At 41.6% G+C, this 22,763-nt stretch overlaps 1 protein-coding gene across 4 annotated transcripts in view; it reads right to left on the bottom strand.

The window, feature by feature from the left end:
• Positions 1-966: 966 nt before the first annotated feature.
• LOC101596230 (intraflagellar transport associated protein) overlaps positions 967-22,763 on the bottom strand; it is a 40,027-nt gene continuing 18,230 nt past the window's right edge. For 2 of the 4 annotated variants that reach the window (XM_045156698.1, XM_045156700.1), the window contains exons 4-7: positions 16,427-16,498; positions 15,130-15,196; positions 5,607-5,749; positions 1,540-1,781 (exon numbers count right to left, since the gene is read on the bottom strand). In XM_045156698.1, coding sequence (XP_045012633.1) covers positions 1,617-1,781; positions 5,607-5,749; positions 15,130-15,196; positions 16,427-16,498 — 447 coding nt within the window. In that variant the 3' untranslated portion in view covers positions 1,540-1,616. Of the gene's footprint in view, positions 1,501-1,539; positions 1,782-5,606; positions 5,750-15,129; positions 15,197-16,426; positions 16,499-22,763 lie in introns of those variants that run through there. The other 2 variants (XM_045156702.1, XM_045156701.1) reach the window with 2 other exon arrangements.

The raw sequence follows: 22,763 nt of genomic DNA, 5'->3' as shown, positions 1-22,763 counted from the left end.
TCACAATTCCTCATATATACACAAGCACCTGTTAATAGCCAAGGTATGGAAATGACTGAAATGCCCACTGACTAATGAATAAAGAAAGTGTGGTATATGGATGTAAAGTAATGCTCTTTATCCTTGAAATAGAAAGAAAATCCTGCCATACATGATCATGTGAATGAACCCGGATAACCTTACACCAAGTGAAATAAGCTAGTTATTGAAAGACAGACACTGCATGTCCAATCACATGGTGTCTCTAATAGTCCAACTCAGAAACAGGATGTGATGGTTGCCACAGGCTGGAGGGAAAAGAAGTTGGGAGGTTTGTTGAGTGGGTTACAGTTTCAGTAATACATGGACAAGTTCTAGAGAGCTGTTGTATAATATTGTGCATATAGAGAAGTGGGGAGGTCTGTCCAGTGGGTATACAATTTCAGTAATACATCGTTAAGTTCCAGAGAGCTACTTATGAGATAGTGTAAACAGTTCACAGTATTGAGTTGTGTAAGACAGCAGATCTCATGTGAAGTGTTCTCACCATGAAAGAAGGAAGGCCATTAACAGTGGGGAAAAACCATAACCAAACATACTCTCTGGTGTGGGATTCAACAATAAGGAACTGGGCAGGGGAGCAGGGAGCATACAACAACTCTACCTCAATATTGCTGTGAACCCAAGCTAGCTCTAAAAAATAAGATCTGCTCGAATGCCAAATAAGACTACATATATTTGACTCCTTTCTGATTCTTTCAATGCTTAAAATTATTTTATACATATTATTCCCTTTGTTCTGTGCCTTTATGCCTCTTTCCATATTTCCGTAATAAGCTTATGAGTGACCTACATAATTAACATTCCATGATTTTTTTAAAAAATTATTTATTTATTTTAAAGTGACAGAGAAAGAGGTACATAGATGGAGGGGGGAGAGAATGAGTGTGCCAGGGCCTCCAGCCACTGAAAATGGACTCCAGACGCATGCACACCCTTGTGCATCTGGCTAATGTGGGTCCTAGGGAACTGAGCCTAGAACTGGGGTCCTTAGGCTTCATAGGCAAGTGCTTAACTGCTAAGCCATCTCTCCAGCCCCCATGATGTTTTTTAACCTTCTTTGGTTGTCCTGCCTTTTTAAGGTGAACCTTAAGCTTTATAAAACACAGTTCATTCCTTGTACTTTGTTACCAACACACATGGTTTGATGGTCATTAAAAAAAAATCCAAGAATGCCATGTGTAACATAAAATCACCTTTCACACACACCTTCATTCTCAGTGAAGCTCTTCCCAATAAATCCCAGAAGCCTAATCTCTCAACCATCACACTGATACACTATTTGTGGACACATGGGACCAGGATGACCCACATAGGCAACTTTCTCTGTGTTATAGTGTTTTGCATGTGTCATTCTCCTTCATCACCAAGGAGATGAGATGATATTCCCAGGGAGAGAATTCAGGAAGAGAAGTGATTTCTTCAGTCTTGTTAGTTGCTCTGCCATCAAATGAGAGGTCACTGTGACAAATGAACACACACAAAACTTTACAAAGGGAATCACTGTTGGCTTATGTTTTATTCTAACGTGACTTGAATAAGAAGGAAATTAAAAAAAAAAAAAGCTGCCTACTGACTCAGTCCTGGGGTTCCCCTAAGTCTGTGTCGCTGTCCTTCCTCTCTTGCTTCGATAGCTCTTTGAGGGCCTCTATCTCTTCAGCAGTGAACTTAGGGGTGAGAGTCAGGTTGTCATAATCAAACTCTTCATCAAGAGAGAAGGGTTGAACCTCATCTCCAAGTATCTATAAAAGAAAACAAAGGCAAAGCATGCAGTCACTGAAGTGAAGATGGAAACAGAAATTGTCTACTGATAGGTAATTAAACTTCTTTTAGACTTCAACACTCTTGACTGATTAAGCTGTTTCTTTTATTTTTTTTTCTTTTTTGGTTTTTTGAGGTATGGTTTTGCTCCAGCTCAGGCTAATCTGGGATTAACCATGTAGTCTCAGGCTGGCCTTGAACTCATGGTGATCTTCCTATCTCTACCTCCCAAGAATTGTAATTTCTTTTTTTTTTTTTTAAGTATGGTCTCACTGTAGCTCAGGCAGACCTGGAATTCACTCTGTAGTCTCAGGATGTGCCGGGGCAACCAGCCACCACAAAGAAACTCCAGACACATGTGCCACCTTGTGCATCTGGCTTATGTGGGTCCCGGGGAATTGAACCTGGGTCCTTTGGCTCTGCAGGCAAGCACCTTAACTGCTAAGCCATTCTCTAGCCCAGGACTGTTTTCAAAAGAGCTGTATGCAGGAAGCAGATGAGCCCTACAGAGTTGTGATTGATGTGTTCATTCTGATCTCTTTCGGCAATTAAGTTTCTCTTCACCACAAAGCGAGAGAGAGGAAATACTGGTGAGTCCAGCCCATGTGAAGAAACACACCCACACAAAGATGCAAGATGTACACTTCCTGAATGCAAGGATATAAGCCACCTCTAACCTAAGGGGAAGTAGTGAGGCCTGGGTCGGCCGTGGTGGCACTCGCCTTTAATCCCAGCACTCAGGGGGCAGAGGTAGGAGGATTGCCATGAGTTCAAGGCCACCCTGAGACTACATAGTGAATTCCAGGTCAGCCTGGGCTACAGTGAGACCCTATGTTGGCAAAATTAATTAATTAATTAATTTAATTAAAAAATAAATTTAAGAAAAGAAGTACTGAGGCCTGCAGACTGGGTCACCACCTATCTGACTGAGTAGGAGGCTACTCAATTCTAAGTGGTCCTCACAGAAATATAGAGGAGACTCTAATAGTTTGATCAGTCTTAGAAGTTTGCAGCTATTTCATGCCAGGTTTAAGGAAAGCCATCACACATATACCAAGCTTCAGGCTATCCCTCCCACTGGCACCCCGTGCAACAAGACTCGGAACCTCACCTTGGGGCCTCTAAAGCCAGCCACTCTCAGCACATGCAGCCACTTAGCTTTCATGCTCCGTCCACTGGGGCTGGACAGTAATTTGAAATTAAACAAATCCCTCTACTAGATTTCAATCCTATAATACCACACCACTCCATTCTACTCGCTCTACAAAACATGAACAATTCTCACATGCCCATCTCCTTCACCTTAACTTACTCAATAAACAGTAGGTGTGGGGTGCTGGAGCACAAAATAAATACAGCAAACCTCTATCAACAAGGCTTCATAACCTCAAGAAGACAAAAGTAAAAGAATGAAGAAAAAGAAGGCCAGGCGTGGTGGTGCACATCTTTTATCCCAGAGCTGGGGAGGCAGAGGTAGGAGCATCACTGTGAGTTCAAGGCCACCCTGTGACTCCATAGTGAATTCCAGGTCAGCCTGGGCTACAGTGAGACCCTATGTTGAGAATCCAAAAATAAACAAACAAACAAATAACAAAAAGCAAATGAACGATCCCAAGACTGGGTACCCTGTTCTTTGATAGAAGTTGCCAAAGGGAAAATCAAGGAAGGAATGCAGAGGTTTGACCCTATCAAGTATAGCCACTCTCCAGAAAACCCCACCCACTCCCACTTTACCTTACCCAACAACATTTTTAGCCACATCATCTTAGCAGCCCACATAAAGCAAGTAAAGGGAAGTAGAAGCTACAAGGTGTGCAGAGGTTTAAATTTCTCTATCAAGTACAGCCACTCTCCAGAAAATCCCACCCAGGCTTTCCCCACCAGCTACAATCACCCTTCTGTGGCCACATAACCCTACTGGCCCCCTGGCCTGGAGTCAGGCCCAGAGAGTGGATCCGGCCAGCCCTCTGTGTATAGTTGCTGTGGGAAAATCTTTGGCGTTCAGCTATAGTCAAGCACTGGTGACCCATACAGGGAGAAACCCTACAAATGTGTGGTGTGGTGATGGTTTTGGTGACATGCTGTGTACATCAAGCAGCAGCCCAGAAATCTGGTTTTGAGGTCCTCTGGGATAGGGGTTCTTTGAGTAAGGGTACCAAAGTACTGCAATGATAGAAGTCCAGGGAAGATGAAGGCCCAAGATACCAAACAGACAGGATTTTCTGCTGAAGCAGAGAACAGCCTGGGAGGCAGTGGGAGAAGGAAAAAAAAGAGAAAAGAGTGACCAGCTAAAAGTAGAGATTAGAAACCATACTTTTCACACTCAGGAAACTCCTGGCTCAGAGTTAAGACTTTGCAGTATGGACCATAGACCCAAAGGCTCTGGCTTCAAGCCAAGCAGGGTGAAGGGCACATCACGACCATGTGAAGGCCTTCAGGGTGCCAGTGATCAAGAAGGGGTGGAGGTGTGTGTGCAGGGGGATCAGTAAGGCTTTAGGGTAGCCTGGCAACTGAAGTCCTGGGGCTCCATGCATGGGAGTCTGGTGCTGAGGCTAAAGGTGTTCTCACGTCTGAGCTGGCTGCTGTGTTGGTACAGTTTCTTGACCAGGACAGAGTTCTTGCCACACCCGGGACACAGGCAGAGGTTCCCACCTGTGTGTACCTGCAGCTCACAGCCCAGGGCAAATTCTTTTCCAGTCACACAGCAGGCAACGCCAGGTCCTTGGTGACAGCACTGCTGGCTTAGGAGGCTGCAGCTGAGCACAGGCCTTTTGCCACAATCAGCGCGGGTGTGCCCTGGGCCCTTCCAGAGTCTTGGGTCCCAAGAGGTGCTGCGGCTGCCTGAGATGGCTACTGATGGGGCGCAATTGGCTGGGGAGACTGCTCCCTTTAGGATGTCTTCTGGTGCTTTATGCAGCAGAACTGCCCCCAAAGCTATTGCCACTGGTGCTGTGTCTACCAGCTAGTGTTTTACCAGGTCAGAACTCCGCCGGAAGCTCTAGCCAGTCACCACAGATGAGGCGAAGAAGTGCTGGTGGTGAGGTGGGGGTGGGGCAGGGGTGCTGAGGGTTTCTCCCGTGGTAAGATGGTCATCTGACTTGGCACGTGCACATGAGGACAGTGCACATAGTTGTGAACATTCAGTTAGGAGAAGCCTCTGATGATCCCAGGGAATGAGCCTGCTCACTATGAGAACTCTCAACACATGTTGGTTTTACTCTCTACATGTTCTTAAATACAAGAAATAATCAGCTACCTCTTTCAGCTGCGGACATGACTGGAATTCTCCATTACATAGTCTGGCCTTACCTGGACTAGTACAAAAGGGTTATGGGCCCTTAGAAAACATACTGAGAAGTACCACGGATAAGAAGACTGTAGGAGAGCCGGGGGTGCTGGTGCACGCCTCTAATGCCAGCACTGAGGAGGCAGAGGTAGGAGGATCGTTGTGAGTTTGAGGACACCCTGAGACTACATAGTGAATTCCAGGTCAGCCTGGGCTAGAGTGAGACCCTACCTCAAAAACAACAACAACAAAAAAAAAAAAAAAAAAAAAAGGAAGAAGACTGTAGGATCGTTCTACATCATAGTTATATCCTAAGATGAAGAGCATTTCTACATATAAGCATAACTGCTCTATGTGCTTAAAAGGAGATATACACACACGTTAGAGGTAGTAAAACCAATTAAACAACTTGAATTCAAAATTTCCCAAAATTTGAGGAAAAATGCAAAGTATGCAGGTAGAGTGGTACTTCTGCGAGAGAACAACACCCAAGCACACGGGCAAGGAACCCGGCGCGCACCTCCTCGCGTTGGCTGTGTGTTCTTTGCATGGTGGGTTTCGGCTTCCCCTCAGAGGCCACAGGCTGGTCGGCCGAGGAAACGCGGGGAGGAGCACTGGGGCTCACGTCCGGCTCCACTTCTCCTGGAAGCAGCAGCAGCACGTCTGTCAAATACAAAATATTTCAGCTGATCCTTTTGTGAGGTTTACTGCTCACCCAAGTCATCTGAAAAGCCTGTGATAGTCAAAAGGGGCAAACACAGCGTGGTGGCACACGCCTTTAATCCCAGCACTCGGGAGGCAGAGGTAGGAGGATCGCCATGAGTTCAAGGCCACCCTGAGATGACAGAGTTAATTCCAGGTCAGCCTGGACCAGAGTGAGACCCTACCTCAAAAAACAAAAAAAAAAAAAAAAAGGGGGCAAACATGCTCATGCAAAACAGACCTTCTGCATTGGCAATGCCTGTCTTCATTTGTGAACCTGACTCACAGGAAGTCATCCATGACTATCTCAATGCAAAGTGATAACTTATCTTAAAAGTCCTGGGGAAATGCTGTTTGGAGGGTAATTTGATTGCGCCCTACACTCCTCACGGTGCCCTACTATAGGAAATAAGGCAGGAAGATACTACTTTTGCCTCCTTTTTCCATAATTTCCTTAGGGAATAAAAAGAAAGTAGAGTACTGGGCTGAAGGGATGGTTTAGCGGTTAAGGCGTTTGCCTGCAAAGCTGAAGAACCCAGGTTTGATTCCCCAGGACCCATGTAAGCCAGATGCACAAGGTGGCACATGCATCTGGAGCTGGAGATTTGCTGTGGCTTGAGGCCCTGGCACTCCCATTCTCTTAATCTTTCTCCCTCTTCCCCTGTCCAATAAATAAATAAAAATAAAATATTTTTAAAAAGAAGGTAGAGTACTGATTTTCCCATAACAATTCAGCAATACCTCAGAAACATATATATTACAAAATTATGATGGTAGAAGGGTGCTCACTTTCCACAGAAAAATGAAATACTCATACTGAGGGTATGTGGTCTCATTTCCCACACTCACAAACAACATGTCACCTACTTGTTTACTCAATAACTGATCTTATTTCTAATCAATTTATAATAAGAAGTTATTATCTGTTATGTTCACATGTGTGATGCTCATGAACATATCACAGACAGCCAGTGATCTCTCTCCTCATGGAGAACAAACAGAGATGCACAAGGAGTGTCCACCCAGTCTACATGCCACAGGACTAGGAAGTGCTAGCTAGAACTAGCCAATAACATGCTGCCGGCTCAGGATGCTATTGCCTACTACTCAAGGATCATCCCAATTAAGCGACTAATTAAGTTCTCAATGGAAATGATTAATTAGCAACAAGCCAATGGCAGCACATGCAGAGTGATAACTGTGCAGGGACCACTCTCACAAAAGCAATCAGTCTTTTTAAATTGTTAAAACTCTAGCAACAGAAAATACAGTCTAGGGCTGGAGAGATGGCTTAGCAGTTAAGGCACTTGCCTGCAAAGCCAAAGGACCCCAGTTCAATTCCCCAGAACCCACATAAGTCAGATGCACATGGTGGTGCATATGTTTGGAGTTCATCTGCAGCAGCATAAGGCCCTGGCACAGCCATATTCACTCATTCTATCATCTATCTATCTGTCTATCTATCTATCTATCATCTCTAGGTCTCTCAAATAAGCAAAAATAAAATACAAAAAAATACAGTCTCACAGCATGGAAACTGAGAATTGTGGTGGAGAAGATGATGAAGAAGGTAGTTATTTCTACTGTGCTCAAATATTGCAGACATATTAGAATATGCTCTCCATGATTAGCATACACAATAGCAATTATATAGCCAACACTTGTGTGCCTAGTATTTTATTAGTATCAGCAATAGTTCTATTGTTTCAGATGCAGAAATGAGTTATAAACACTAACAATAATTTAATGCAGGATCCCACAGCTACAAGATACCAGCTATACACACTGAGAGTCACCTCTCTCAGGGTACCACAGCTAGAAGGCAGAACCGACTATCTTGTCCACAGAACTCATATTTCAGTCCAAAAATGTCACCTCACGAATTTCTTTTAAACATTGCATGTTTTATTCAGCTTTATCATATTATATGTCCAAGCTCAGAATCAAGAAGTGTCACTACTGTAACTTCTATTTCATGCCCAGAAAAGTAACATGTTTTGGGTTGGAGAGATGGCTCAGCAGTTAAGGCGTTTACCAGCAAAGCCTAATGACTCAGGTGTGATTCCCCAGTACCCACATAAAGCCAGATGAACAAAGTGGTACATGCATCTGGAATCTGATTGCAGTGGCTGGAGGCCCTGATGCACCAATTTTCTCTCTCTCTCTCCTTGCAAATAAATAAATAAATAAATAAATAAATATTTTTTAAATAACATGTTTAAACTCAGTAAAATTAGTGGAGTGTCTGGCTTCCTGATTTACCTACTTATGAGTTCAAAGCCAACACCTTCATTGAACTACTTGTATAACGGCATGGACTGTCCCAAGGCTGGCTAGGACTTGCTAACAACAATAAAGGAAAGGTTTACACCTCTCAGTATGAGAATAAATATCTACCAGACCAGTTGGCTGCCACTGCAAACACTAGTGCAAATGTAAAATTGTAATTAATTCTGCTATCGAGAGATTTAAGTAAGGTCAGCTATCTAATGACAAGTAGTGCAGCAAGAAGGACATTTGTGCAGTTCCTTTACTGAAATTCTCTGCACTTCTCTAATCTGCTTGCAAGAAAAAGTGTAATTTTCAACAACAAAATAAATGGTTCCTTTCACAATGATTCTACTGCCATAGGAACAAAGATTCCATATCTTCAGCAACCCAAATGCTTGTCATCAGGTTCTAGTGTAAAGATAAAGTGCAGGAACTCAGATCTACTGGGACTAAAGAGGCATCTTATGCATAGTGAACTCATAACCAGTACTTGAAAATAGGAAATGAATCTCCTGCGTCACAAATTTACAGTGAACAGGAAGTATCAATTCATGTGCCAACAGGACACAGTAGGTCATATAAAATAAACCTAGTTGGAAGCTGGGCATGGTAGCGCATACCTTTAATCCCAGCACTCAGAAGGCAGAGGTAGGAGGATTGTGGTGAGTTCGAGGCCACCCTGAGACTACATAGTGAATTCCAAGTCAGCCTGGGCTAGAGTGAGACTCTACCTTGAAAAACCAAAACAAAAAAGGCATAGTCAGCTGGGTGTGGTGACATACGCCTTTAATCCCATCATTTCAGAGGCAGAAGTAGGAGGGTCACCATGAGTTTGAGGTCACCCTGAGACTACATAGTGAATTCCAGGTCAGCCTGGGCTAGAGTGAGACCCTACCTCAAAATAAATATATAAATAAATAAAAAGCATAGTTCTTAGCCTCTAAAACTGAAGGTTATTAGAGAGATAGAATTTATCAGAGAATAAAGAAAAATGAAATTGAATTGCTCTAGCTCTAAATATGATAGATCTATAACCAAATAAAACAATATGGACTTTAATCCCAGCACTCAGGAGGCAGAAGTAGGAGGATCGCCATGAGTTCAAGGTCACCCTGAGATGACAGAGTTAATTCCAGGTCAGCCTGGACCAGAGTGAGACGCTACCTCGAAAAACCAAAAAAAAAAAAAAATTAAAATTAAAAATTAAAAAAATTTAAAAATATATATATATATTGTGAAAGGAACCATAATATATACATATACTGACCAAAAAAAGCTTGGTAGGGCATATAATAAGAAAACCTCTGCTGTCTTTCAGCCATTCTTCAGTTGTGCATGTACATATATTCTCTCAGGGAAAAAATATTATATGCACTGATGAGGGGAATGGAATTTCTGAAGTGTCCTGTAAAACTTGGGCTGAAGAGATGGCTTAGTGGTTAAGGTGCTTGCCTGCAAAGACAAAGGACCCAGGTTTGATTCCCCAGGAGCCAGATAAGCCAGATGCACAAGGTGGCACATGCACCTGCAGTATGTTTGCAGTGGCCAAAGGCCCTGGTATGCCCATTGTCTCTCTCTATCTGCCTCTCTCCCTCTCTCTCAAATAAATAAATAAACAAGACTTCCTAAAACTCAGGTGCTTTAAGAGACCTATTTTAATGTCTTGTATTATTTCTAAAACGTGTGGGCCTTGCTTTCTTCTTCAAAATCTCCGTGCTATCTGGCGTGCACTGCCGTCAGGAGAACTCCCAGCACTGGATCTTCACCCTGAATGGGAGGCGGAAGGAACGGCCTCATTCTTCCTCAGCTGCACGTTACGGATTTCTAATAAACTACTCGTGCTGCTTGCTCTTCCGCGGTCAGCACGTGCAAGAGCACAGCTAGTTATACAACCTGGTCCATTTAAACATGAGCACTCTACCTAACGTCTGGTCATTCAGACTATAGCAAAATGACCAACTGGTCCACATGGAAACATACAAGGTAGCCAAGATTTCCTGAAAGCTTGGGCCGCTAGGTCCAACAAGGACATTGGTAAAAAGTGCCAGCTCTGAGACCCAAACTCAGTGGTTGCTGTCCTTAAAAATTACTAAAGATCCAAACACACTCTTGTTTGTGTGGTTTCAACTTGTATTAACATTTACATGTAAAATTATTATTTAAAATAATAAATATTAAAATAAATATTTTTTGAAAAAATGTATTTTCCAAAAACAAATTAGAGAGAATAAAACCTGCTTTACTAAAAAAAATTTTTTTTAAATTTCTTTTGTTTGAAAGAGGGAGAAAGAGGCAGAGAGAGAGAATGGCACACCAGGGCCTCTAGCCACTACAAACAAACTCCAGATGTGTGTGTCACCTTGTGCACTTAGCTTATGTCAGTACTGGGAAATGGAACTTGGGTCCTTAGTCTTCAGAGGTAAGTACCTTAACTGCTAAGCCTCCAGCCCTAGATTTTTTTTGTTGTTGTTAAAGTTTAATTTTTTTTTTGTTCATTTTTATTTATTTATTTGAGAGTGACAGAGAGAGAAAGAGGCAGATAGATGGAGAGAGAGAGAATGGGCGCACCAGGGCTTCCAGCCACTGCAAAGGAACTCCAGATGCGTGTGCCCCATTGCGCATCTGGCTAATGTGGGTCCTGGAAAATCGAGCCTTGAACCCAGGTCCTTAGGCTTCACAGGCAAGCGCTTAACCACTAAGCCATCTCTCCAGCCCTAGATTTTTTTAAAATCTGTTCTCATGCCTGGCTTAATAGAAGAAAGCTGGACTCTGTATTTGTTTCTTATACACTGTTTGAAATATGCTATTTCATTTGAAGTAAATGAAGACAACCTAGGCTCCTAAAGCTAAGTAGCTGGAAAGGGGAGAATTAATTTAGGTTTTTTTACACAACTGTGGATCTTTAAGAATCTAACAAATGGCGGGTTTTAAAATGTTAGTTTAAATGAGTAACTGGAAAACATATTGGTAAATTCCACACTGCTACATTAAAATCCGTTGGCCTATCTTGCAAGTAGATATTTCCTCTGTGCATAACTCTATCATGAACTGTTTATTTGGAAAATACTCACTCACAATGTTAGGTAGATCTTCCAAATGTTGGCACATTTCATTTTGTAGAATAAAAATTTTGTTATTTAACATCACCAATCTTACTAGGAAAAAGTATTGAGACGCCATTAAGCTGACAGGACTGGATATAAGTTTTCTAAAACTCTAACTTTCACTTGACTATTGCCAATTTTATCAATGTTGTTGGCCTTAAAGAGACAGGCTCACTTCATTTACTTTTTTTAAATTTTGGTTTTTTTCGAGGTAGGGTCTCACTGTAGCCCAGGCTGACCTGGAATTCACTATGTATTCTCAGGGTAGCCTCAAACTCACAGTGATCCTCTTACCTTTACCTCCTGAGTGCTGCCACCACACCCGGCTACACTTCATTCACTTTGAGAATTAGTTTGTCTGTCAACCATTCTTGGAAGTAAAAGTGGTGATTTATGAAAGAGAAACCTATTCCAGTACACCACTGAGCCATGTGTCTGGCCACGTAAGACACTGTATTTACAAGCAGTGCAAGTGCTTTCCAGGTGTCTGCCATTTCAGCACACAAGTCACTGCAGAAAGATACAAGATGATTCTACTGGGAAAGTACACACAGCTGGCATTTAACCTGTCCACGTGTAAGGAGAAGCACTCCACACCGACAGCACTAAGAGTAGGAACTCAGACACCTCCAGACTTACATCTGGAGATGGTTCTAAGCTGCGGCTTCATCAGAATCATGTGGAACTTTCCAAACTGCTAATGTCCAGCATACACAGGCCACTAAGGCAGACTCTCTAAAGGAGGGCAATAACTTCTTTTACCTGAATGTGTGTACAGTATGTGTGGTGTTGTGTGTGTGGTATAAGCACATGTGTGTGCAGGTGCAGGTGCCCAATCTGTGCCAGAGGCCAGAGGAAAAGCTGGGTGCCCTTCTCTATCACTGAGCCACGTATATTTGTGAGCTGCAGTTTCTCCTTCTACCAGAGCAGTCATATGTGATTCTCTGGTCTCTGGTCCCCACACTGCAGTTACAGATGTGGGTGACCACACTCAGCTTTTTACGGGGCTGCTGGGGAACAGATCTCAGTCTCAGGACCTCTCAGGCTTTCATGCTTAAGCAGCAAGAACCCTTACCTGCTGAGCCATCTCCCTAGCCCAGATAGCAGTATTTTTTAAAAGATCCTCAGTGACCCCAATGTTGAAGAACCCTGCATGAAGGAGCTCTTGGCACCACATAAAATGTGTGTATTTTAAGAAACATACAGCTAGAGAGATGGCTTAACAGTTAAGGTGCTTGCTTGCAAAGCCAAAGGACCCAAATTTGACTCCCCAGGACCCATGTAAGCCAGATGCACAAGGTGGTGCATGCATCTGGACTTTATTTGCAGCAGCTGGAAGCCCTGGTGTATCCTCTTTCTCTCCCCCCCCCCTTCTTCTTTATCTCTCTCAAATAAATAAATAAAAATAAAAATAGAAAAAAAAATTTTAAAGCTGGGCATGGTGGCTCACGCCTTTAATCCCAGTACTTGGGAGGCAGAGGAAGGAGGATCAGTGCGAGTCCGAGGCCACCCTGAGACTCCATAATGAATTCCAGGTCAGAGTGGGCTAGAGTGAGACCCTACCTCAAAAAAACAAACAAACAAACAAAAAAGACAGAAACTTTGTTCAAGCACTGAAAACAAAGTAGGATTTCCAACAGCAGAAACCCCAAAGCAGAAACAAAGGGGCTGATCCATATTCACTTAGTTTCTTCCTCCAACCTCTCTGATTGGATAAAGTCTTTTTTCCCTTGGAGAGATAATGAAAAAAAATGTAAGTAACTTCCTGATGCTAGTCTATTGACAGGAATAAGATGGAAGGTACTTTGTGCAGTCATAAGTACTGGGCAATAGAACACAACATAGGAAACTGCATTTGATTATCACACGTCCCGCCTCAAGTCACCCCAAGCAGGATGCTTGCTCTACAAACTATCCTTCCTGGCAGTCCTTGGCTCTGCCTCTAGTACAGCTGGAGGACCTTACACTTTCTTAAAGAAATGCAGAGTCACTCGCTACACATACAGCTTTCAGCCAACCTCCCTGGAAGATGATTCCTTTAATTCTCTGATCTCATGTAAATCAAGTGTAACTTCCTAACCGTCTACTGGTCAACATAGTACTTGGAAACAACCCCTTCAGTGGAGAAGTATGATGTGTGGAAGCAGAAAAATGTTCATTGCTTCTGATTACCAAAGCCATACCCATTCAAGCAGCCCAAGAAGCCAGAGCAGAGGCTTGGGACAACCACAGACAGCTGCCGTCCACAAGCCACATACTGTCAGCCACTTTACTGCTGTCTGATGACACACAGAACTCTTTCTCCAACAATAGCAAGAATTCACGTTTATGACTACCAAAACACAACAGTGAAAGGTCAACAACCAAGAACACACGGAAACCGCTCCTCGCCTAAAATATCACTAACTGATGTTTGTCTTTCCTGTTAAATGAGGACTGAGAGTTTTGGACCCTTAATCTTGATCATACTTTAAAGGTTCTTTGAACAATAAGGGTCACCTGTACTTACACAAAAATGTTAACCAGGAAAGGAAAAAGTTATCCATTGTATAAACATCCAGTGATTAGCATGAAGCCTCTTCCAGAAGTGCTCATGTGGGAAATGCCCCAGCAGAAACAGCTGCCATGTGTTTGGTCTCAAGTGTTGTTTTAAATACTTCTTTCTTCCTTCCTTCCTTTCTTTTTTGTTTTTTTGAGGCAGGTTCTCATTCTAGCTCAGGCTGACCTGGAATTCACTGTGTAGTCTCAGAATGGTCTTGAACTCACAGCAATCCTCCTACCTCTGCCTCCCAAGTGCTGAGGTTAAAGGTGTGTACCACCACACTTGGCTCCATATCTTTTTTTTTTTTTTTTTTTTTTTTTTTGGTTTTTCAAGGTAGGGTCTCACTCTAGCCCAGGCTGACCTGGAATTCACTATGTAGTTTCAGGGTGGCCTAGAACTCACAGTGATCCTTCTACCTCTGCCTCCCGAGTACTGGGATTAAAGACGTGTGCCACTATGCCTGGCAACTCCATATCTATTTTCTAATTTGGATTTTCTTGTTTATTTATTTTCTTATTATTTTGTGAGAAATTTTGATATTTTTATGATCCACTGGTGGTCTGTATGTCCCTCAAAAATAATCTCATTTTGGCCTGGAGGGATAACTTAGCAGTTAAGGAGCTTGCCTGTGAAGCCTAAGGCCCAAGGTTCAATTCTCTAGGTCCCATGTAAGCCAGATGCACATGAGGTGGTACATGTGTCTGAAGTTTGTCTACAGTGGCTAAAGATCCTGAAGTGCCAATTCTCTCTCTCTCACCCTCTCTCTCTGTCCTAATAAATAAATAAAAATAATTCTTAAAAAATAATCTCAATTGAAAACACTCTTTTCTGGGAAATAGGTTGCTGACTATGTAAGAGCTCTAGTGAGACAAGAAAGGATTTGAGCATTCGTCCCATTGTAACTGGGAGAGGAGAAGGCCCAGCTAAAACCAAAGGTTTTATAAAGTGCAAAGGTTTTGACTGATCCAGTAAAATTTTTATTTTAGAAAAAGAAATCTCACCACTTCAGTTTTCCCTATGTCAGGAAAGACAGATACAAGTCTTACCAAAACAGCAAAGCTGGACTGGGTCGATGGCTCGGCAATTACCCTGCTTACAAAGCCTGTTGGCCTGAGTTCAACTCCCCAGCACCCACCAAGATGGATGCAAAGTGGCGCGCTTGCTGTGACCCCAGTGCACCTATAGCAATGAGCAGCAGAGCCAGGAGAATGCAGAAGCTCACGGCACACATGGCAGTGAAGAACAAAGAGAAGGGAGGTCCCATCTCAAGGAGGGCGGAAGGAGAGGACAAACACCTCAGCCTTCACATGGGTGGTCCGCGCATGCCCATAAACACATACAGTGAAAAACAAAGCATCTAAAAACCCTCATTGGCACTTTCTGAACAGAGGTAAAGCAGTTTAGAAAAGAAAGAGATATCATACCCTTGCTCATTTGGGGCTCATTCTCTTCATCCAGGTCCAAATCTTCTAAATCTAGAAAATTGTCCACCTGGAAGAGGATTGGCATCATTTTATTCATGTGAGACTTAAAGAAATGCAATGCAGAGTCCCGGAGTCCACCTGCAAGCTCGGCTGTGCAGCTGCATCAGCTGCTCTCAGTATTCCGAGTCCTGCTCTGAGCCCCTGCGGAAGTGACTTTCCCGCCTGAAAGGAGCAGTACACAGCAGCACCCTCAGAGGGAGGCCTGGAGTTTGACAACGGCATAGTCAGCTCTGCACTGAAAGGGAAAACGGGCTGCGGGTGTTTAAAATGGGTCTTTGTTCCTGACTCTCTCCCAGAATGTATGGAGCTTGTGGTGGTGGGCTGCTGTTATGACTGCGTGCTTTCCTGCACACTCTGTAGTATCTGAGAGAAGAAACTAAAGGAAGCAGGAGGGAAAGGTTCATGCAAAACAAAAGCAGACTGCCCTGTCCCAGGAAAATCAGGGCAAAAATAAAAAATAAATCAAGTGTTCTTTCTTCCAGGCGACCAAAACTGGAAATCACCTCAAGGGTAAAAGGCAGAGCAGATGACCTTTATAGACACAACAGCAGTATGGCAGTGAAAAACTGTTCCACATGAAGTACTGCTTCCCACTGCAAGCTGACAATAGGACATTCTGGGTTAACAAAATGGCACCATTTCAGACATGAACTAGTTCAGCTCAAGGGAATATCAGGCTGTAACAAAAAAAAGAAAAAGAAAAATAGGGCACCACTACTGATACAAGTGGCTTTGTGTAGCAAAAGCATAAGGTCACAATGCTTTGTACATGCATGTCCTAAACACATGCAAAACAAAATACCTTAAAAGGACAAATTCAGATTTAATAATCACAATTCAGAAGTCAGGTTGTGTCCTACTTCTCCTGGCTCAACACATACTAGCCAGACCATGACTCTCCATAGGCATTTTCAATGTAGCCTCCCTCCACTGCTTAGAGGCACAACTATAGTTATGATGACTGCATGCTAAAGTCTGTAACATTATAGCAGAAGGGAATCATATTTCTCTATCAAAGCCTCCTTTCCATTTGTTTAGCTTTAAGGAAAAAGGATCGACACTCCAATCAAGCAATGACAATTTAAGATATCCAAATGCAAATTTACAAAAAGAAAACTTTCAAGGATAAAATCTGATTCTCCAACTTTGTACAAAAGGCAGCAAGAGTCTTGGATTTTGTTTGCTTATTGGTTTCCTGAGGGCTGCTTGTCATGGTGAAAACCGAATCATGCCTTACCTTCACCTCTCCTGCCCGCACTAGATCACCTTGAAAGGAACCGCCAACTTTTTGGCCTTCATTGATCAGTATCTGAAAACACAGTGCGTACATAAGGATGGGAACAATGAAACAATGGAAAATAAAAATGTTGATTTTATACCCCTTCTGGTTTTGTTAATTAGCCATGCATGCAAAGTCACAGTCTCTAAGCCATGCCAGTGGTATTCTAGATTCACCCACCCTGCAATATACTGTAAATTACTTAATCTGGCCTTCTTCTTTTTTTTTTTTTTTTTTTTTTTTGAGGTAGAGTCTCACTGTAGCCCAGGCTGACCTGGAATTCACTATGGAGTCTCAGGGTGGCCTCGAACTCATGGCGATCCTCCTACCTCTGCCTCCCAAGTGCTGGGATTAAAGGTGTGCGCCACCACGACCAGCTCTTAATCTGGCCTTCTTTGAAAAAATATTTATTTGTTTATTTATCTCCTTATTTGAGAGAGAGAGAAAGAAATAAAGAGGTAGATAGGGAGAATGGGCATGCTAGGGCCTCCAGCCACTGTAAACAAAGTCCAGACACATGCACCACCTTGTGCATCTGGCTTACATGGGTACTGGGAAATAGAACCTGAGTCCTTAGGCTTCGCAGGCAAGTGCCTTAACTGCTAAGCCATCTCTCTAGCCCCTAACCTGGCTTTCTATAGGCCTCTGTTGTATATAAACACATTCCTAATGCAGAGATTTCTGATACTTTATAAAATCACAATCTCTTATAATTCTGTCTGCAACATCACATGAAAAACATTCCAAAGATCAATCACATGACAAAGATTCAACAGCAACACAAGCAGAATTTTAACAACACAGATTTGGGGCTGGAAAGATGGCTCAGCAGTTAGTTAAAGTGCTTGCCTTCAGAGCCCAGCAACCCGGGTTTGATTCCCCAGTACCCACATAAAGCCAGATACAAAAAATGTACATGAATCTAGAGTTCATTTGCAGTGGCTAAAGACCCTGGAATGCCCAATTCTCTCTTTCTGTCTCTTTTCTATCTCTCTCTGCTTGAAGATAACTACATAACATACATTTTTTAAATTAAAAACCCCAGTTTTAAATGTCTGAGAAAGTAGAGCAGCACCCACTATCATTCCTTCACAATTCACACAGCAGTCAAAGAGTACACAGCATAAACTGGGCGTGGTGGCACACGCCTTTAATCCCAGCACTTGGGAGGCAGAAGTAGGAGGATCACCATGTTTTCGAGGCCACCCTGAGATTACATAATGAATTCCAGGTCAGCCTGGACTACAGTGAGACCCTACCTCAAAAAACCAAAAAAGAAGGAAAAAAAAAAGTACACAGCATAGTAGATCAAGTCTTGAAGACCAAGAGGACAGCATACAACATCTACTAATTGAATCTTGACAAAACCAAGATATCAGCTTATACTTTAGTCTAAAAGAGATAAATTTAGGACAGGAAAAGAAAGTCCTGGGTTTTGTTTTGTTTTGAAGAAGTATAACAAGAAACTTTTTTTCTGAGGTAGGGTCTCACTCTAGCTCAGGCTGACCTGGAATTCACTATGTAATCACAGGGTGGCCTCGAACTCACAGAGATCCTACTACCTCTGCCTCCCAAGGGCTGGGATTGAAGGAGTGCACCACCATGCCCCGCTTAACAAGAAACTTTTTTTTTTTTAATTTTTATTAACATTTTCCATGATTATAAAATATATCCCATGGTAATTTCTTCCCTCCCCACCCCCACACTTTCCCATTTGAAATTCCATTCTCCATCATATTACCTCCCCATTACAATCATTGTAATTACATATATACAATATCAACCTATTAAGTATCCTCCTCCCTTCCTTTCTCCACCCTTTATGTCTCCTTTTCAACTTACTGGCCTCTGCTACTAAGTATTTTCATTCCCACGCAGAAGCCCAGTCATCTGTAGTTAGGATCCACATATGAGAGAGAACATGTGGCACTTGGCTTTCTGGGCCTGGGTTACCTGACTTAGTATAATACCTTCCAGGTCCATCCATTTTTCTGCAAATTTCATAACTTCATTTTTCTTTACCGCTGAGTAGAACTCCATTGTATAAATGTACCACATCTTCATTATCAACTCATCTGTTGAGGGACATCTAGGCTGGTTCCATTTCCCAGCTATTATAAATTGAGCAGCAATAAACATGGTTGAGCATGTACTTCTAAGGAAATGAGATGAGTCCTTTGGATATATGCCTAGGAGCGCTATAGCTGGGTCATACGGTAGATCAATCTCTAGCTGTTTTAGGAACCTCCACACTTTTCCACAATGGCTGGACCAGATTGCATTCCCACCAGCAGTGCAGAAGGGTTCCTTTTTTTCCACATCCCCACCAACATTTATGATCATGTGTTTTCATGATGGTGGCCAATCTGACAGGAGTGAGATGGAATCTCAATGTAGTTGTAATCTGCATTTCCCTGATGACTAGTGACGTAGAACATTTTTTTAGATGCTTATATGCCATTCGTATTTCCTCCTTTAAGAACTCTCTATTTAGCTCCATAGCCCATTTTTTGATTGGCTTGTTTGATTCCTTATTATTTAACTTTTTGAGTTCTTTGTATATCCTAGATATTAATCCTCTATCAGATATGTAGCTGGCGGATTTTTTCCCATTCTGTAGGTTGCCTCTTTGCTTTTTTCACTGTGTCCTTTGCGGTGCAAAATCTTTGTAATTTCATTAGGTCCGAGTGGTTAATCTGTGGTTTTATTGCCTGAGCAATTGGGGTTGTATTCAGAAAGTCTTTGCCAAGACCAATATGTTGAAGGGTTTCCCCTACTTTTTCCTCTAGCAGTTTCAAAGTTTCTGGTCTGATGTTAAGGTCTTTAATCCATTTGGACTTAATTCTTGTGCATGGAAAGAGAGAAGAATCTATTTTCATCCTTCTGCAGATATTTATCCAGTTTTCAAAACACCATTTGCGGAAGAGGCTGTCTCTTCTCCAATGAGTATTTTTGGCATTTTTATCGAATATCAGGTGGCTATAGCTACTTGGGCTTACATCTGGGTCCTCTATTCTGTTCCACTGATCTACATGTCTGTTTTTGTGCCAGTACCATGCTGCTTTTGTTACTATGGCTCTGTAGTATAGGTTAAAATCAGGTATGGTGATACCACCAGCCTCTTTTTTGTTGCTCAGTATTATTTTAGATACTCGATGTTTTTTGTGATTCCAAATGAATTTTTGGATTGTTTTTTCTATTCCCATGAAGAAAGCCTTTGGAATTTTGATAGGGATTGCATTAAATGTGTAGATTGCTTTAGGTAAGATTGCCATTTTCACGATATTGATTCTTCCAATCCAGGAACAAGGGATGTTTCTCCACTTTCTAGTGTCTTCTGCAATTTCTCGCATGAGTGTTTTAAAGTTCTCATTGTATAGATTCTTTACTTCCTTGGTTAGGTTTATTCCAAGGTATTTTATTTTTTTTGATGCAATTGTGAATGGGAGTGATTCTCTGATTTCATCCTCTGTGTGTTTGTTGTTAGCATATATGAAGGCTACTGATTTCTGTGTATTTATTTTGTATCCTGCTACATTGCTGTAGGTTTTGATCAGCTCTAACAGCTTGCTAGTAGAGTCTTTAGGGTCCTTTATGTATAGAATCATGTCATCTGCAAATAATGATAACTTGATTTCTTCCTTTCCAATTTGTATCCCTTTTATGTGTGTCTCTTGACTTATTGCTATGGCTAAGACTTCCAAAACTATATTAAATAGAAGTGGGGACAGTGGACACCCTTGTCTTGTTCCTGATTTTAGTGGAAAAGCTTCCAGTTTTTCCCCATTTAGTAATATGTTGGCTGTAGGCTTGTCATAAATAGCCTTTATTATATTGAGATATGTTCCTTCTATTCCCAGTTTCTGTAGGACTTTTATCATGAAGGGATGTTGGATTTTGTCAAATGCTTTCTCTGCATCTAATGAGATGATCATGTGATTTTTGTCCTTCAACCCATTTATGTAATGTATTACATTTATAGATTTGCGTATGTTGAACCATCCCTGCATCTCTGGGATAAGGCCTACTTGGTCAGGGTGAATGATCTTTTTGATATACTCTTGTATTCTGTTTGCCAATATTTTGTTGAGAATTTTTGCATCTATGTTCATGAGGGAGATTGGTCTGTAATTTTCTTTTTTTGTTCTATCTTTGCCTGGTTTTGCTTTCAGGGTGATGCTGGCCTCATAGAAGGAGTTTGGTAGAATTCCTTCTTTTTCTATTTCCTAGAAAAGCTTAAGAAGCAATGGTGTTAGCTCTTCCTTAAAAGTCTGGTAAAATTCAGCAGTGAATCCATCCGGGCCTGGGCTTTTTTAGTTGGGAGATTATTGATAACTGTTCGGATCTCCATGTTTGTTATAGGTCTATTTAAGTGATTAATCTCATTTTGATTTAATTTAGGTAGGTCATATAGATCAAGGAAATCATCCATTTCTTTCAGATTTTCATACTTTGTGGAGTATATGCTTTTATAGTATGTCCCTATGATTTTTTGAATTTCTCTGGAATCTGTTGTGATGTTACCTTGTTCATCTCTGATTTTATTAATTTGTGTCTCTTCTCTCTTTCTTTTGGTCAGATTTGCTAAGGGTTTATCAATCTTGTTTATCCTTTCAAAGAACCAACTCTTTGTTTCATTAATTCTTTGGATTGTTCTTTTTGTTTCTATTTCATTAATTTCTGCCCTAATCTTTATTATTTCTTCCCGTGTACTAATTTTTGGTTTGCCTTGTTCTTCTTTTTCCAAGGCTTTTAGGCGAAGCATTAGGTCGTTTACTTGCGACCTTTCTAATTTCTTAATATAGGCACTTAAGGCTATAAATTTACCTCTTAGAACTGCCTTCATTGTGTCCCAGAGATTTTGGTATGTTGTGTTCTCATTATCATTTGACTCTATAAATTTCTTGATTTCCTTTTTGATTTCTTCATTGACCCATTCATCATTTAGTAGTGTATTGTTTAGTTTCCATGATTTTGTGTATGCTCTATAGCCTTTCTTGCTATTGATTTGTAGTTTAATTCCATTGTGGTCAGATAGAATGCAAGGAATTATTTCAATTTTCCTGAATTTGTTAAGATTTGCTTTGTGTCCTAATATATGGTCTATTTTAGAGAATGTTCCATGTGCTGCTGAAAAGAATGTATATTCTGCAGCCTTTGGATGAAATGTCCTGTATATATCTGTTAGGTCCATTCCTTCTATGACCTCATTTAGTCCAGATGCCTCTCTGTTTATTCTTTCCCTGGATGACCTGTCAATTGATGAGAGTGGGGTGTTAAAGTCACCCACCACCACTGTGTTTGGTGTTATCTGTGACCTTAGTTCTAATAGTGTTTGTTTGACGAATTTGGGAGCCCCCATGTTAGGTGCATATATGTTTAGGATTGTAATGTCCTCCTGTTGGAGTGTGCCCTTAATCAATATAAAGTGACCTTCCTTATCTTTCTTGACTAACGTCGGACTAAAGTCTACCCTGTCTGATATTAGGATAGCAACCCCTGCTTGTTTTCTAGGCCCATTTGCTTGAAACACCGTCTTCCAACCTTTCACCCTAAGATAATGTCTATCCTTTGTAGAAAGGTGAGTTTCTTGGAGACAACAAATTGTAGGATCCTGCTTTTTAACCCAGTCTGCAAATCTATGTCTTTTCGTTGGGGCATTGAGGCCGTTGATATTAAGAGATATTATTGAAAGGTGTGTATTTATGTTTGCCATTTTTGTGTGTGTGTGTGTGTTACTGGTTCTACCTGTGCTCTCTTCTGTTAACTGGTATTTGAGTATAGCTTGTTTTTTCTAGGTTCCTTATATGTGTGCTTTTCCTTTTGTTCAGCATGGAGGATTCTATCAAGTATTTTCTGTAGAGCTGGTTTTGTCTTCAAATACTCCTTTAACCTGCTTTTGTCATGGAATGTCTTTATTTCTCCATCTATTTGGATGGATAACTTTGCAGGATAAAGTAACCTTGGTGGACAGTTGTTATCTTTCAGAACTTGGAATATATCACTCCAAGCCCTTCTGGCTTTAAAAGTTTGTGTTGAATAATCTGCTGTAATCCTGATGGGCTTGCTTTTGTAGGTAACTTGATTTTTCTCTCTAACTGCTTTCAATATTTTTTCTTTGGTGTGTGTGTTTGGAAGTTTGATTATAATATGGCGAGGAGAGGTTCTTTCTGGGTTTTGTCTGGCTGGGGTTCTAAAGGCTTCCTGTATCTGTATTGGCACCTCTTTCCCAATTTGGGGGAAATTTTCTTCTATGATTTTGTTGAAGATGCCTACTATGCCTTTGGAGTGGAGT

Source organism: Jaculus jaculus, chromosome 8 (genome assembly GCF_020740685.1).
Source record: "Jaculus jaculus isolate mJacJac1 chromosome 8, mJacJac1.mat.Y.cur, whole genome shotgun sequence".
Classification (NCBI taxonomy): Eukaryota; Metazoa; Chordata; class Mammalia; order Rodentia; family Dipodidae; genus Jaculus; species Jaculus jaculus.
Note: the sequence above shows the minus strand (reverse complement) of the source record. Positions and strands in the feature narration are given on the sequence as shown.